Below are 15,307 nucleotides of genomic sequence, written 5' to 3' on the forward strand. Positions count from 1 at the left end.
ATGGCAACTCACTCCAGTATTGTTGCCTAGAATATCCCATGGACAGAGGAGCCTGGTGGGATGCAGTTCCTGGGGTCACAGAGTTGGATGCGACTGAGCACATACACACAAACACAAACTATAGGTCAAGTATTAAGGTGTGTGTTGGGAAGATAAAAAAAAAAAAAGAATGGTCCAGGCCCTCAGGAAGAACACAATATTTATCATTAGAAATACTAGTGGGATTAATGGGTTGTAGAATTGTTTTTGTTTGTTTACTTGAATAAAAATAACCGAACAGATATACTTGATGAACTGGGTCATGAGTAGTGTTATTTCTTGACATGGCCAGCAGGGGCCTCCATGTGTCTCCAGAGGTATTAATAAAATTTTTCCTGGAGGCCGATTCTGGGCTTCTAGGAAGGAATGTGATACTCTGAATCACCAGGTCAAGGACAGCACAGATAACAACACAACACAACATGTTTCTGAGAGTCCAGTCAATGTTCCAGCAAATGTGCCTTATCAATGGTACTTACTCTATGCCAGGCATGAGAGGAAAGTATTCAGAAGCTTGCCTCCAGCGTTTGCCTCACATAACAGCTGTTCCTGCAGCTGAGCTGAGGCTTCCCTGGGACTCCTCTCAAGGGCACATGGGTTCTGGGGGTGGTATCAGTTTTGAGGTGTGCATAGATGAGACAGGGCTTCCCTGGTGGCTCAGATGGTAAAGAATCCACCTACAATGTGGGAGACCTGGGTTCGAGCCCTGGGTTGGGAAGACCTCCTAGAGAAGGGCATGGCAACCCACTCCAGTATTCTTGCCTAGAGAATTCCCATGGACAGAGCCTGGCTGGCTACAGTCCATGGGGTCACAAAGAGTTGGACACGACTGAGTAACTAAGTATACACATAGATGAGACAGCTGCAAAGAAGCTGGTCTGGTGACCAGCGCTAGGAGGTAGAGGATGGGACAGCATGCCAGTGTCAAAGTTAGGTACTAAGAGGCTGAATGAGCCTCCGCTGTCAGGAGAATAAGCCAGAGCTCGATTGCCTAGAAGGATGTGAAAAATTCATGACCAGGAGCTCCACTGCCCTGCTAACAGCAGGAGACCCAGAGCTGTGAACCCAAGGCTGAGCTGCTCAGAAGATGCGTAAGCAGGCTCAAATGAAATCAGTCAGATCCAGCCCTGTTACGGCACAACTGCATACTTGTAGACAAATCATCAATGACAAACAGCTCTTGGTTTTAAGCCTCTAAGTTTTGAGATGATCTGTTAGACAACAGTAGCAAAATAATAAGCTTAATTACAATTACAACAATCATAAGGTGATTACTGACACATTTCTAAAGGAACATTTACTTTAACAAAATATTTTCATAATATGAAATAACACATGGCCTGTTTTGGAAGTAATCATAACATTTTTCTTGATTGCTTAATGGAGTCTTTATCAATGATTCCTGCTATGAAACAATATTAATGTCTCTCTACCAATACACCATGTTTATATAAGAAATGGACATCAAGACAGACAGTGTTAACTCACAGCCCTTCTGCGATGCACTCAAGGGAAAGGACATTTCCTCTTAACTCTTCTTTGCGACTTGTATTGCCATCTGGAGTTAAAAATGTTGGTGGTCTCTGTCTATGTGATTTAGCTGCAAACAAGAAGATCAATATGCATTCAAAGTAAGAATATGGATTTCTAGAAGAACAAATCACTGTCTAAAAATCTAATCCCTTTTCAAATCAATTTACTATTGATTGTGAAATTTGTTAAACAAATATATACATACTCCTTGCCTTATAAATAGCCATACTCAGTTGGCCAGAAGTAGAAACTACTGTGGTTGCATAAGAACTAATATTGAGGACTATTTTCCATTGTATATTTTCCTAATTTGGGTTTAGGGTTCTATGTATTTTTGGTGGGTTGGTAAAGTTTCAAAATGTAGACATAGAGAGGAAAATTATGTTATCAAATTATCCACCTCTCAAGATGAGTACTCAGGTCAAAGGGAAAATGAGCTATCTATTTTCTGGAAGATGTTAGATTTTTCTGAAAGATATGACAATGGACAAGGTCTTTTGGTTTACCCTAGGGACAATATTATAGTCAATTCCAATAATTAATCATGAAGATAAATCATGGTGGACATCTAATATATCAAGATACCCAAAATTGCAAGGTTTACAGAAAACAAAACAAAACTAGAAATTGACTGGCAGAGGTCTGGCAAATGTGTGCCACAGATTATGGGTGAAGTTAAAGAAATTAAAGTTGGTTTCCTCAATGGAAAAATAAAAAGGGCTTAAGTCAGAGATCTCAGGGAGGTATATGTATATATAGAGAGAGATAGATAGATAGATAGATATAGAGAGAGAGACTACCTTCATGTTTCATGAAGAAAAATCATATGGAGACCTGGCCTAAATGTGTCTTTATCCTCTGGTGGCATCTCAGAAGAACTTAAAGTAGAAATCCTACCATCTTGATGTTCTTAGAGCCCTTTAAGAGTGTGCAACACTTTAATGTGTTATCTACTTGATGCTCATAAAAACTGAAAAGGTAATATATAAATTATCCTCACTTTTCAAAAGAAAAAGCTAAACACCAGAAAAGGTATTACTGAAGACAAATTAGAGTTTTCCTTAGATTTTAGAGATGGTGGAGGAAATCATATCCCTTTAAAAAATCCCTTTGAAAGTGATTTCGAGGTCCATATTTTTCAGGAGAATTTTAATATAAAATAAAATAATATGAAATAAGGTAAAAATAAAATAAAAGTAAGGCAGGAGTTATGGTATGTTACTCTGGCCATTGATAGTACCTTAGTGCTTTTTACTTCATATCTCAAGGGTAAAAAATTAGTACAGCAGAAATTTGAGCTTATGGATAATTTAAGAGGACCCCATATTCAGAACCCATAATTTTCATTCATAGACTCTATATTTAAGATCCATGTTTCCCTTAAGGAAATAAAATTCTTTTCCTTTTAAAAGAATGATGTTAAATCTATTTTTAAAAGATTATTTCCACTGAAGATAGTGTCTTGATTTTAAACTAAATTAAGAGAAATACTATTTCTAATTATATGACATTGATAAGGTCATGTGAAAACAGATGAAAAATATAATGCTTTTCTGTCAAAATCTGGTTAACGTTAGTTGCTAAAGGTTATTAAGACTTTGATGTTAGTATTTTAGCAGGTTAAGGTACCTTGCCAACTCTTATTAATCTATGAGAAAAGTTTATGAGCCAGACAAAAAATGAAAAATGTAATTCTAAACATATATGAAAGATTTTTTTTTCCAAATTTTGTGGGATGATTCTTTACATGAAAACAGTTATAGTAACTTTTGTTATTATACATACAACATGGAACATGTTTTAATGACATGTTTGAGAGCTCAAAGCTAAATTTATATGAAACATACATTGATTCTAGTGGTATTAAACATGTAACTAGGAATTTCGTAAAGAAATAAGGTTAAACAGCCATGGAGGTGAAGTTAGTGAACTAAATTCTACAATGAAGAAGAAATACCAGTTACAATCAATCACCAAAACTCACCACCATAAAACTCAGTGTCACTCAAATTAGCAGCTATAGTGTCATTCAATTCATCCACTGAAATAAACAGAATATTATGAAGAATGCAAAAAGAAGGGGAGAGAGAATTGTAAAAAAAGAAAAAAAATACTGGGCAACAAAACATAAACCACTATGCTGACCAAGTGCCCTCCCAACCTAGTAAAAACAGTGCTCTGCCTTGTACATGACTATTTCATTAATTCACTGAGCCACCCCCAACCAGTAAGATGCAGACATATAACTGAAGCTGCAGGACTCCCAGTTAATGACATTGTGGAGCATAAACCACAAGCAAATGCTCAGAACACTAAGAACTGGGTTGGCCAAAAAGTTCATTCAGCTTTTTCTGTAACATCTTACCAATGTTCTGGCCAAACCAATAGATTCAGGAAGTTGTCATAGAAACAAGAATGGTAATAACAGTAAAAACTGTAAAATACAGTAAAGTAGGCAAGCTTCCTATAATACACATGCCAACACCTTCATGACTATTCACAGGTACTTCCCTGATCAATGAATCTGTTTACTTCAAAGTTAGTGGGATTTAATAGTTAACATACTTGCACACATTTGTAAACATCATTGCAAGAGACTTTTTGGAAACTGAACTCTTACCTGAAATCACCTTAACAGAAATTGGTTGCTTCTGCTGTATGGTTTGAGTGTGATTAAATCTGGCGTAACAGATGTAGTCTTCCCGGGTGTCCTCTGGGAGCACATTGGAAAAGTACAGGTCTCCATTCAGACCTTGGGAAACTCTCTCACTCTGTGGAAGTCTTTGAAAGGCTGGAGAATGGCAGAGAGGTATCTAGATCATTCCATCACAAAGTGGCCACTTTCCAAATTAGCAAGATAACTGTATCTACTAATAAACAGTCCTGTGAACTTCACTTGCATGTATTTTTTTCCTCTATAAAGCTCTTTTGAGTAAAAGCAAATAATCACAAAAGAAAAGACATATGAATTAAAATCCCAACTGTATCCGCCAGACCCTAACTTCTCTAGCATGGGGGCAGAGGTGAGACTAAAGTTGCCCAGTGAAGGGTTTTAGAAAACAAGTGTAAACCAAAAAATGTTTTATGGAACGAGTTTGTGTGACTTTTCCTAACATTTACGTTAATCCCTAAGTACCAGATCACCTGACCTGCCTCTTGAGAAATCTGTATGCAGGTTAGGAAGCAACAACAGTTAGAACTAGACATGGAACAACAGACTGGTTCCAAATAGGAAAAGGAGTATGTCAAGGCTGTTATATTGTCACCCTGCTTATTTAACTTATATGCAGAGTACATCATGAGAAATGCTGGGCTGGAGGAAGCACAAGCTGGACTCAAGATTGCTGGAAGAAACATCAATAACCTCAGATATGCAGATGACACCACCCTTATGGCAAAAAGTGAAGAACTAAAGAGCTTCTTGATGAAAGTGAAAGAGGAGAGTGAAAAAGTTGGCTTAAAGATCAACATTCAGAAAACTAAGATCATGGCATCTGGTCCCATCACTTCATGGGAAATAGATGGGGAAACAGTGGAAACAGTGGCAGACTTTATTTTCTTGGGCTCCAAAGTCACTGCAGATGGTGACTGAAGCCATGAAACTAAAAGACACTTACTCTTTGAAAGGGAAGTTATGACCAACCTAGACAGCATGTTAAAATCAGAGACGTTACTTTGCCAACAAAGGTCCATTTAGTCAAGGCTATGGTTTTTCCTGTGGTCATGTATGGATGTGAGAGTTGGACTATAAAGAAAGCTGAGTGTCAAAGAATTGATGCTTTTGAACTGTGGTGTTGGAGAAGACTTTTGAGAGTCCCTTGGACTGCAAGGAGATCCAACCAGTCCATCCTAAAGGAGATCAGTCCTGGGTGTTCATTGGAAGGACTAATGTTGAAGCTGAAACTCCGGTACTCTGGCCACCTGATGTGAAGAACTGACTCACTGGAAAAGACCCTGATGCTGGGAAAGACTGAAGGTGGGAGGAGAAGGGGATGACAGAGGATGAGATGGTTGGATGGCATCACCAACTCAATGGACATGAATTTGGGTAAACTCCAGGAGTTGGTGATGGACAGGGAGGCCTGGCGTGCTACAGTCCATGGGGTCACGAAGAGTCGGACATGACTGAGTGACTGAACTGAACTGAACGAGTATTAATCACAGATACACACATATCTCGGAAAATGCATTATGGAAGCTTATAAGGATGTTAACTTGGGTTGCATCTACATACACAGTCAGACACGCAATACTGTGAGAGCATCTGATGGTGATGACCTAGGCCCTGGACAAAGTGTCAGACGGACCAAGGTCCCTGCCTTGTCTGAGTCCAGGATAGGGATCTAACTGGAGAATCAGGCAGCAAATAGGCAATTAACAGCAGGGTGCAACATTGATTTAACGATGCAGATGTGTGCCTCAGAGGCCCCCCCACACCCAGCGTGCCTCACCTCCTCTATCTTTTCTTTTCTGTGTTACCAATTACCTTCTCACATACAGTGTGTTTTACCTGTCGTGTGTATGGCTCATAGCCCATCTCCCTGAACTAGAATTTAAGTTCCAGAAGGGCAGAGACCGTCATCTGCTTGGGCTACTATTGTAGCCCTGAAAATGCACCTGGTCCTTCATAGAATCTCTGTAATTAAATGAGTACAAGCAGCACTGTGACTTCCCAGTTTCACATTTAACAACAGACTTCCCCTCAGGTCCAAGGAAATGTCTAGCCTTAAGAAAGGAGGGGAGATTTTCTAAGGAGATGAAGGATTCAGGGAAGTGGGACCACTGATCTGTGTGTGAACTTACACTTGGCTGGCTAGCATGCTTCCTGAGGCTTCTGACTCAGTTCACTGGGAGAGTGCTTCAGCTCTGAAGTGAGAGAACTAGGAAAAATCGCACCTCTCAGTTGCCTCCGGCCAAGTGTTAACATCTCCTGGGAGGAGGATTTCTCAGTCTGAGTCAAACAGCTATGTTCCTCCAGCAGCAGGTACCCTACCCAATCATCATGAAATGCAAAATGATGGGTAGAAGCCTGCAGCTCCCTTGGGTGGGAGAAGGCAGGGAAATCTGGAGACAGACTTTGAAAGGATGCCGGTTAACCATGTGAGCCAAGTTTGTGGTCAGGATAGGGGTTTGGTTGGCGGTTGTAAATTCATGGTTTGAAGTCACTAACCTGGGAAAGAATTGTTTTAAAAAATAACTCAGAAAAATAATGTATGTTTATTTTATGACTGCAAAGAGGTAAAGATAGGGATATATTTATCTTCTTTCATTTCTCCTGCTGTATTTTATTGTGGATTAGTGTTGGGAGATCAAATGAAAGGGAATGGGATTTTATGAGGGTGGGAACACTTTACCCATTGAATTCCTTTGCACTGCATTGGGGAAAAAATGTATGCAGATAGGAATAATTTGGTAAGGTCATCTTGCCAGGAGAATGCTACACATATCTGAATTTTTTTCTCATACCTAGATGCAATTTCACTTGAAAAATCCAGAGGCATTGTCAACGGCCTAAAATGTATGGAAATGACATAACCAGCAGTGCGATATGAAAATAAGTTAGTTTCGTATTCAGGTGATTCTGAGACTTCACATGTAAACATCTCTTTATGAAGCAGAAAAGTCATCATTTCTGAATAAGAAGCAAAAGCCAATTACTGGGCTTCACTTTGGCAGTGAGAGTTGGATACTGTTATTCTAAACCGTAGATATCACTCAGTTCTACTTGATTGGTTACTTATGCTTTCAAAATCTGTAAAAGTTATTACATAATCGTATGAAAAATATTTTTGTCCATTTATCCATTTATATATATATTTTCCACTTCTCTGTGATACCTTCTCTGAGTGATTTCATATAGGAGTCGAAAATGGAAATGAAATGTGAAAGCTAAATTTTATCTTCTGTAATGTGAACAGCTTGTGATTTCAGAGGAAATCAAGTCACTGAGAATAGAATGTATTCCCCACAAGTATTTTCAACCCTTCCCACCATTCCACCCAAAGGATTCCTGTCAAGGACAATGGCAACCCCCATGTTGCCAAATTCAATAGTCATTTCTCGATCAGATTGGAAGCTGTCTCATCTCTCAGCAGTGTTTGAAACGACTGATATTCTGTCTTCTTGGCCCTTTTTCTTCCCCTTGTTCTGGGGATAGCTCCTCTTCTCTGTTTTCTTTTTACTGAAGCCACTGCTCTTTCTCATCTGCTTTTCTTTGCTCCCTAAATGTCTGGCCCCAGGAGGGCCCTGGTCTCAGCCCCCAGGCTGTGCTCTTCATCACCTGCATTTCTTCCCTCAATTCTCTTCTCCAGACTCTGACTCTAAGAAGCATCTCTGCACTAACATCCACGAATGGCTGGAAAGAGCCCTGAATCTTTCTTCTGATTCATGAAGCTCTAACTCGCTGGACACCTTCACAAGGATGCCTCCCAGGCTTCTTGCATTCAAAACCCTGGTTCCTAGTCTCCAAGCAGAAACACATGCTACCTCCAAAGTAACATGCTAACGGGAGGCTTGGAAGGGTAGGAGAGCAGAGCAACAAACAATCCCCTAAGTTTAGAGAAGGGGTGGACAGACGTTATAATGACTAATGAATGACTTCATTTCCCTGTGCCTCAGTTCCCTCACCTAAAAAGTGAAGTCATCTGAGTTGCCTCCTGGGGCTGCTGTAAAGAATGGATAAGATAACTCATGTAGTCCTTAGCTAAGCGACAGGCACTTAGGCACTAAATGCCTAAGTAGCTATTGTTACTACTGTATATAAAATAGATGATAAGCAAGCATCTACTGTATATAGCACAGGGACCTGTGCTCATCCTCTGTAATAACCTAAATGGGAAAAGAATTTGTATATGTGTAACTGAGTCACTGGGCTGTATACCTGAAACTAACACAACACTGCAAATCAACTATATTCCAATATAAGATAAAAAATTAACTAAAAAATATTAGCTGTTACTGGGGATAAAATAACAAAAACAATAAAAAGACACAAAACATTTGGAACAGTTTTATTTCCTTTCCTCCATGGGCTTCTGCTGTTTTAGGAAAGGGCAACTGCATTTTACCAATTGTTCAGTCTTAGTCTTTGGGGTTACCTTTGATTCTGCTCTCTCATGCCTCCATCCTGATCCCAAAAAATCCTGGAAGAGACTTTGAAATTATATTTGGAATCTGACTATTTCTTACCCACTCGACTACTACTACCCAAGTCAGAATTCCCATCAACTGTTGTCCAGATCACAGCACTGGCCTCCTAACAGGCTGCTCTTTTCTTCTTTCTGTCCTCTCTATTCTCCAGGCATGAACCGAAGTGATGTTCTTACTATCCGTTCTGTGTCAGGTGAAGCAGCTCCTTCAATGGCTCTCTACTTCATTGAAAGCAAAAGCCAAAGTCTTACGCACTGAGTCCCTGGACTTCCCGACCTCTTCTCTGCCTGTCACCCTTGGATTGGTCAGCCTGGCCACACTGGCCTCCCTGCTGCTTTCACACACACCAGGGATGCACCTGTCCTTGGGGCTTACACTGGTTTTCTCTTTCCACCCAGATAGTGAAGGTCTGCCTACTCTTTAATTCCTGTAAGTTTCTGCTCAAAACTCTGCCTATTTTTGTCCATAGCACTTACTGTCAACTGATGCATATTTTCCAAATACACTTACAGTCTGCTTCTTTCTCTCCTTCCTTTTATTCCCACTGCAATGAACATAAATTCAGTGAGAGCAGGATCTTTGGTTTATTTAGAGAGGCACCTGGTACATGGTAGTTCAGTCCAGCGGCTCAGTTGTGTCCAACTCTTTGCGACCCCATGGATTGCAGCACGCCAGGCTTCCCTGTCCATCACCAACTCCCAAAGTTTGCTCAAACTCATGTCCATTGAGTCCATGATGCCATCTAACCATCTCATCCTCTGTGATCCCCTTTTCCTCCTGCCTTCAATCTTTCCCAGCATCAGGGTCTTTTCCAATGAGTTAGTTCTTTGTATCAGGTGGCCAAGGTATTGGAGTTTCAGCTTCAGCATCAGTCCTTTCAATGAATATTTGGGACTGATTTCCTTTAGGATGGACTGTTTTGATTTCCTTGTAGTTCAAGGGACTCTCAAGAGTCTTCTCCAACACCATAGTTCAAAAGCATCAATTTTTTGGCACTCAGCTTTCTTTATGGTCCAACTCTCACATCCATACACGACTATTGGAAAAACCACAGCTTTGACTATATGGACCTTTGTCAGTAAAGTAATGTCTCTACTTTTTAATATACTGTCTAGGTTGGCCATAGCTTTTTCTCCAAGCAGCAGGCATCTTTTAATTTCATGGCTGCAGTCACCATCTGCAGTGATTTCGGAGCCCAAGAAAATAAAGTCTGTCACTGTTTCCATTGTTTCCCTATACATTTGTGATGAAGTGATGGGACTGAATACCATGATCTTCATTTTTTGAATACTGAGTTTTAAGCCAGCTTTTTCGCTCTCCTCTTTCACTTTCATCAAGAGGCTCTTTAGTTCCTCTTTGCTTTCTGCCATTAAGGTGGTGTCATCTGTATATCTGAGGTTATTGATATTTCTCCTGGCAATCTTGATTCCAGCTTGTGCTTCATCCAGCCCAGCATTTCTCATGATGTACTCTGCATATAAGGTAAATAAGCAGGGTGATAATATATAGCCTTGACATACTCCTTTCCTAATTCGGATCCAGTCCAAATTGGGGACTGGACAACTCCAACTGTTCCTTCTTGACCTGCAAACAGATTTCTCAGGAGGCAGGTAAGGTGGTCTGGTATTCCCATCTCTTTAAAAATTTTCCCATTTGTTGTGATCCACACAGTCAAAGGCTTTAGGGTAGTCAATGAAGCAGAAGTATGTTTTTTTCTGGAATTCTCTAGCTTTTTCTATGATCCAATGGATGTTGCAATTTGATCTCTGGTTCCTCTGCCTTTTCTAAATCTGCTTGAACATCTGGATGTTCTCAGTTCATGTGCTGTTGAAGCCCAGCTTGGAGAATTTTGAGCATTACTTTGCTGGCGTATAAGATGAGTGCAATTGTGCAGTAGTTTGAGCATTCTTTGGCATTGCTTTTCTTTGGGATTGGAATGAAAACTGACCTTTTCTAGTCCTGTGGCCACTGCTGAGTTTTCCAATTTTGCTGGCATATTGAGTGCAGCACTTCCACAGCATCATCTTTTAGGACTTGAAATAGCTCAACTGGAATTCCATCACCTCTACTAACTTTATTCATAGTGATGCTTCTTAAGGCTCACTTGACTTCACACTCCAGGATGTCTGGCTCTAGGTGAGTGATCACACCATTGTGGTTATCCGGGTCAATAAGATCTTTTTTGTATAGTTCTTCTGTGTATTCCTGCCACCTCTTCTTAATATCTTCTACTTCTGTTAGGTCCATACTGTTTCTGTCCTTTATTGTGCCCATCTTTGCATGACATGTTCCTTTGGTATCTCTAATTTTCTTGAAGAGTTCTCTAGTCTTTCCCATTCTATTGTTTTCCTCTATTTCTTTGTATTGATTACTTAGGAAGGATTTATTATCTCTCCTTGCTATTCTTTGGAACTCTGCATTCAGATGGATATATCTTTCCTTTTCTCCTTTGTCTTTAGCTTCTCTTATTTTCTCAGCTCTTTGTAAGGACTTCTCAGACAACCATTTTGCCTTTTTGTATTTCTTCTTCTTGGGGATGGTTCTGATCACTGCTTCTCATACAATGTTATGAACCTCCTTCCATAGTTCTTGAGGCACTCTATCTACCAGATCTAATCCCTTCAATCTATTTGTCACTTCCAATGTATAATCATAAGGGATTTGATTTAGGTCATACCTGAAAGTTCTAGTGTTTTCCTCTATTTTCTTCAATTTAAGTCTGAATTTGGCAATAAGGAGTTCATAATCTGAGCCACAGTCAGCTCCCAGTCTTGTTTTTGCTGACTGTATAGAGCTTCTCCGTCTTTGGCTGCAAAGAATATAATCAATCTGATTTCGGTATTGATCATCTGGTGATGTCCATGTGTAGAATGGTCTCTTGTTTTATTGGAGGAGGGTGTTTGTGATGATCAGTGTGTTCTGTTGGCAAAAGCCTGTTAGCCTTTGTACTGCTTCATTTTGTACTCCAAGGCTAAACTTGCCTGTTATTCCAGGTAGCTCTCAACTTCCTACTTTTGCATTCCAGTCCCCTATGATGAAAAGGACATCTTTTTTGGGTGTTAGTTTTGTAGGTCTTCATAGGACTGTTCAACTTCAGCTTCTTTAGCATTACTGGTTGGGGCATAGACTTGGATTGCTGTGATACTGAATGGTTTGCCTTGGAAACAAACAGAGATCATTCTGTTGTTTTTGAGATGGCACCCAAGTACTGCATTTGGATGCTTCTGTTGACTATGAGGGCTACTCCACTTCCTCTAAGGGATTCTTCTTTGGTCCCACCCTTTAGAACAAGACCCAGATTCCCCCACAGCCAGTCCCTCCCATCAGAAAGCTTCCACACGCCTCTTATCCTTATCCATCAGAGGGCAGACAGAATGGAAACCACAATTACAGAAAACTAACCAAACTGATCACTTGGATCACAGCCTTGTCTAATTCAATGAAACTATGAGCCATGCTGTATAGGGCCACCCAAGACCAACATGTCACGGTGGAGAGTTCTGACAAAATGTGGTCTACTGGAGAAGGGAATGGCAAACTGCTTTAGTATTCTTGCCTTGAGAACCCCATGAACAGTATGAAAAGGCAAAAAGATATGACACTGAAAGATGAATTCCTCAGGTCGGCAGGTGCCCAATATGCTACTGCAGAAGAGTGGAGAAATAGCTCTAGAATGAGTGAAGAGGCTGAGCTAAAGTGAAACAATGCCCAGCTGTGGATGTGACTGGTGATGGAAGTAAAGTTCGATGCTGTAAAGGACAATTTTGCATAGGAACCTGGAATGTTAGGTCTATGAATCAAGGTAAATAGGTACATAGTAGGTATTAAATAAAACAGAGCAAATGAATGAAATGATATGTGATTTGTTTTCTGAGCATCTCTAAAAAAAGTACAAACATCTTATGAATCACAGGAGGTAATCATTGACTTGGATTGCCAATAATCATAAGACTCATGAAGAAAGTTCATATTTTTAAAACTTACAATTATCCATCCAGAATATTATGGGTGGTGGTAACCCAATTGGTGGTCTGCAGGGAAGGACCAAAGACTGGCCATTTCGAAGTATTATTGGTTCAAGCTTTTCTTTGGTCCACAACGGTGACCCTAATAAAATAAAATAATAACTTCTAAGTTATTTCTGCACTGGAAAACAAAAAAAGCACTATAAAGAAAGATAAACCAAACTTGTAGAGAAATAGTAACTTGGAATTTTTGGAAATTAAGATAAATTTTTCAAAAAATGATATTCATAGGATAAGTTCTAAGTCAGCAAGTCCATTTCTAAGAATTTACATTAAATAAATCCTTGAAGATACACAATGATTTTGTTAAAAGCATACTTTTCACAAAAGAACAAAAAACATTTATATATGTAAAAAGATTTGTGAAAGAAATAATGGTAAAGCTATACTTTTGAATAAAATAGTGTTAGATGTTGTATAAAGACAGTTAAACAATAAGTATAAGATTAATATAATAAACATGATATGTAGATAAGCCATAAAGGTTACAAATTCAGAATGAGTTTGTTTTCAATATGTACACACTTATCTGCCTAGGTAAAAATATAAAAAACAGTAATTTCCTTGAATGAAAGGATTCGTGAACAATTTTTACATTTCTTTTTTGTTCATTTGTAGTTGATTTGTTCTGTAAAGAACAAATATTATACACATAATTGAAAAAAGCTTTAAAAATGATCAGACTTTCAAATGGCCACTGTTCTTTAAATACATGTTCCTGGGCTGTTGAGAGGATGTACTGACTATTGCAAAAAGAGTTACAATAATATGAAGATGATGAGGCCACTCTGTTTCCAGTGAACTTTTGATATAAAAATGTTTAAAGAAATATATGCACTCTAATGTTCATGTTCATAGCAACATTATTTACAATAGCTAAGATACGGAAGCAACCTAAGTGTCCATCAACAGATGACTGGATAAAGAAGTCGTGTGTGTGTGTGTGTGACATATAATGAAATATTGGGCTTCCCTGGGGCTCAGATGGTAAAGAACCTGCCTGCAATGCAGGAGACCTGGGTTCAACCCTGGGTCAGAAAGATTCCCTGGAGAAGGGAATGGCTACCCACTCCAGTACTATTGCCTGGAGAATTCCTTGGACTGAGGAGCCTGGTAGGCTATAGTCCATGGGGTCGCAAGAGTCAGACATGACTGAACAACTAACACTTTCCCTTTCACACAGTGGAATATTACTCAGCCATAAAACAGAGTGAAAATTTGCCACCTGCAGCAACATAGATGGACTTGTAGGGCACTGTGATAAGTGAAATGGGTCTCTTTGTACAGAGCGAGACAAACAGATGATATCATTTATATGTGGAATCTAAAAAATATAACAAATTAGTGAATATAACAAAACGGCAGTGGACTCACAGACATATACTCACTCACAAACGAGTGGCTCCCAGTGGGAAGAGGGAAGAGGAGAGAGGCAATGTAGGGGAAGGAGTTAAGAACTACAAACTACTGTGCATAAAATAAGTTACAAGGATATATTACATAACACAGGAAATATAACCAATTTTTATAATATTTTTAAATGGAAATGGGAGAAAATAATAGCAAATGAAGCAACTGACAAACAACTAATCTCAAAAATATACAAGCAACTCCTGCAGCTCAATTCCAGAAAAATAAACGACCCAATCAAAAAATGGGCCAAAGAACTAAATAGACATTTCTCCAAAGAAGACATACAGATGGCTAACAAACACATGAAAAGATGCTCAACATCACTCATTATCAGAGAAATGCAAATCAAAACCACAATGAGGTATCATTTCACGCCAGTCAGAATGGCTGCGATCCAAAAGTCTATAAGCAATAAATGCTGGATAGGATGTGGAGAAAAGGGAACCCTCTTACACTGTTGGTGGGAATGCAAATTAGTACAGCCACTATGGAGAACAGTGTGGAGATGCCTTAAAAAACTGGAAAAAGAACTGCCATACGACCCAGCAATCCCACTGCTGGGCATACACACTGAGGAAACCACAAGGGAAAGAGACACGTGTACCCCAATGTTCATCGCAGCACTGTTTATAATAGCCAGGACATGGAAGCAACCTAGATGTCCATCGGCAGATGAATGGATAAGAGAGCTGTGGTACATATACACAATGGAGTATTACTCAGCCATTAAAAAGAATACATTTGAATCAGTTCTAATGAGGTGGATGAAACTGGAGCCTATTATACAGAGTGAAGTAAGCCAGAAAGAAAAACACCAATACAGTATACTAACGCATATATATGGAATTTAGAAAGATGGTAACAACAACCCTGTATGCGAGACAGCAAAAGAGACACAGATGTATAGAACAGTCTTTTGGACTCTGTGGGAGAGGCGGGCGGGGGGATGATTTGGGAGAATGGCATTAAAACATGTACAATATCATATAAGAAATGAATTGCCAGTCCGGGTTCGATGCAGGATACAGGAAGCTTGGGGCTGGTGCATTGGGATGACTCGGAGGGATGGTGTGGGGAGGGAGGTGGGAGGCGGGTTCAGGATGGGGAACATGTGTACACCCATGGCGGATGCATGTTGATGTATGGCA

General features: G+C 39.6%; 1 protein-coding gene across 2 annotated transcripts in view; it reads right to left on the reverse strand.

Moving 5' to 3' along the window:
* The window catches only part of NRCAM (neuronal cell adhesion molecule), a 319,780-nt gene that overhangs the window by 69,868 nt on the left and 234,605 nt on the right, over positions 1–15,307 (reverse strand). For both annotated transcript variants that reach the window (XM_061414005.1, XM_061414004.1), the window contains 4 exons: positions 12,706–12,828; positions 4,193–4,363; positions 3,557–3,613; positions 1,528–1,639 (listed from right to left, as the gene is read on the reverse strand). In XM_061414005.1, coding sequence (XP_061269989.1) covers positions 1,528–1,639; positions 3,557–3,613; positions 4,193–4,363; positions 12,706–12,828 — 463 coding nt within the window. The remainder of the gene's footprint in view (positions 1–1,527; positions 1,640–3,556; positions 3,614–4,192; positions 4,364–12,705; positions 12,829–15,307) is intronic.

The sequence above is a fragment of the Bos javanicus genome, chromosome 4 (genome assembly GCF_032452875.1).
Source record: "Bos javanicus breed banteng chromosome 4, ARS-OSU_banteng_1.0, whole genome shotgun sequence".
Classification (NCBI taxonomy): Eukaryota; Metazoa; Chordata; class Mammalia; order Artiodactyla; family Bovidae; genus Bos; species Bos javanicus.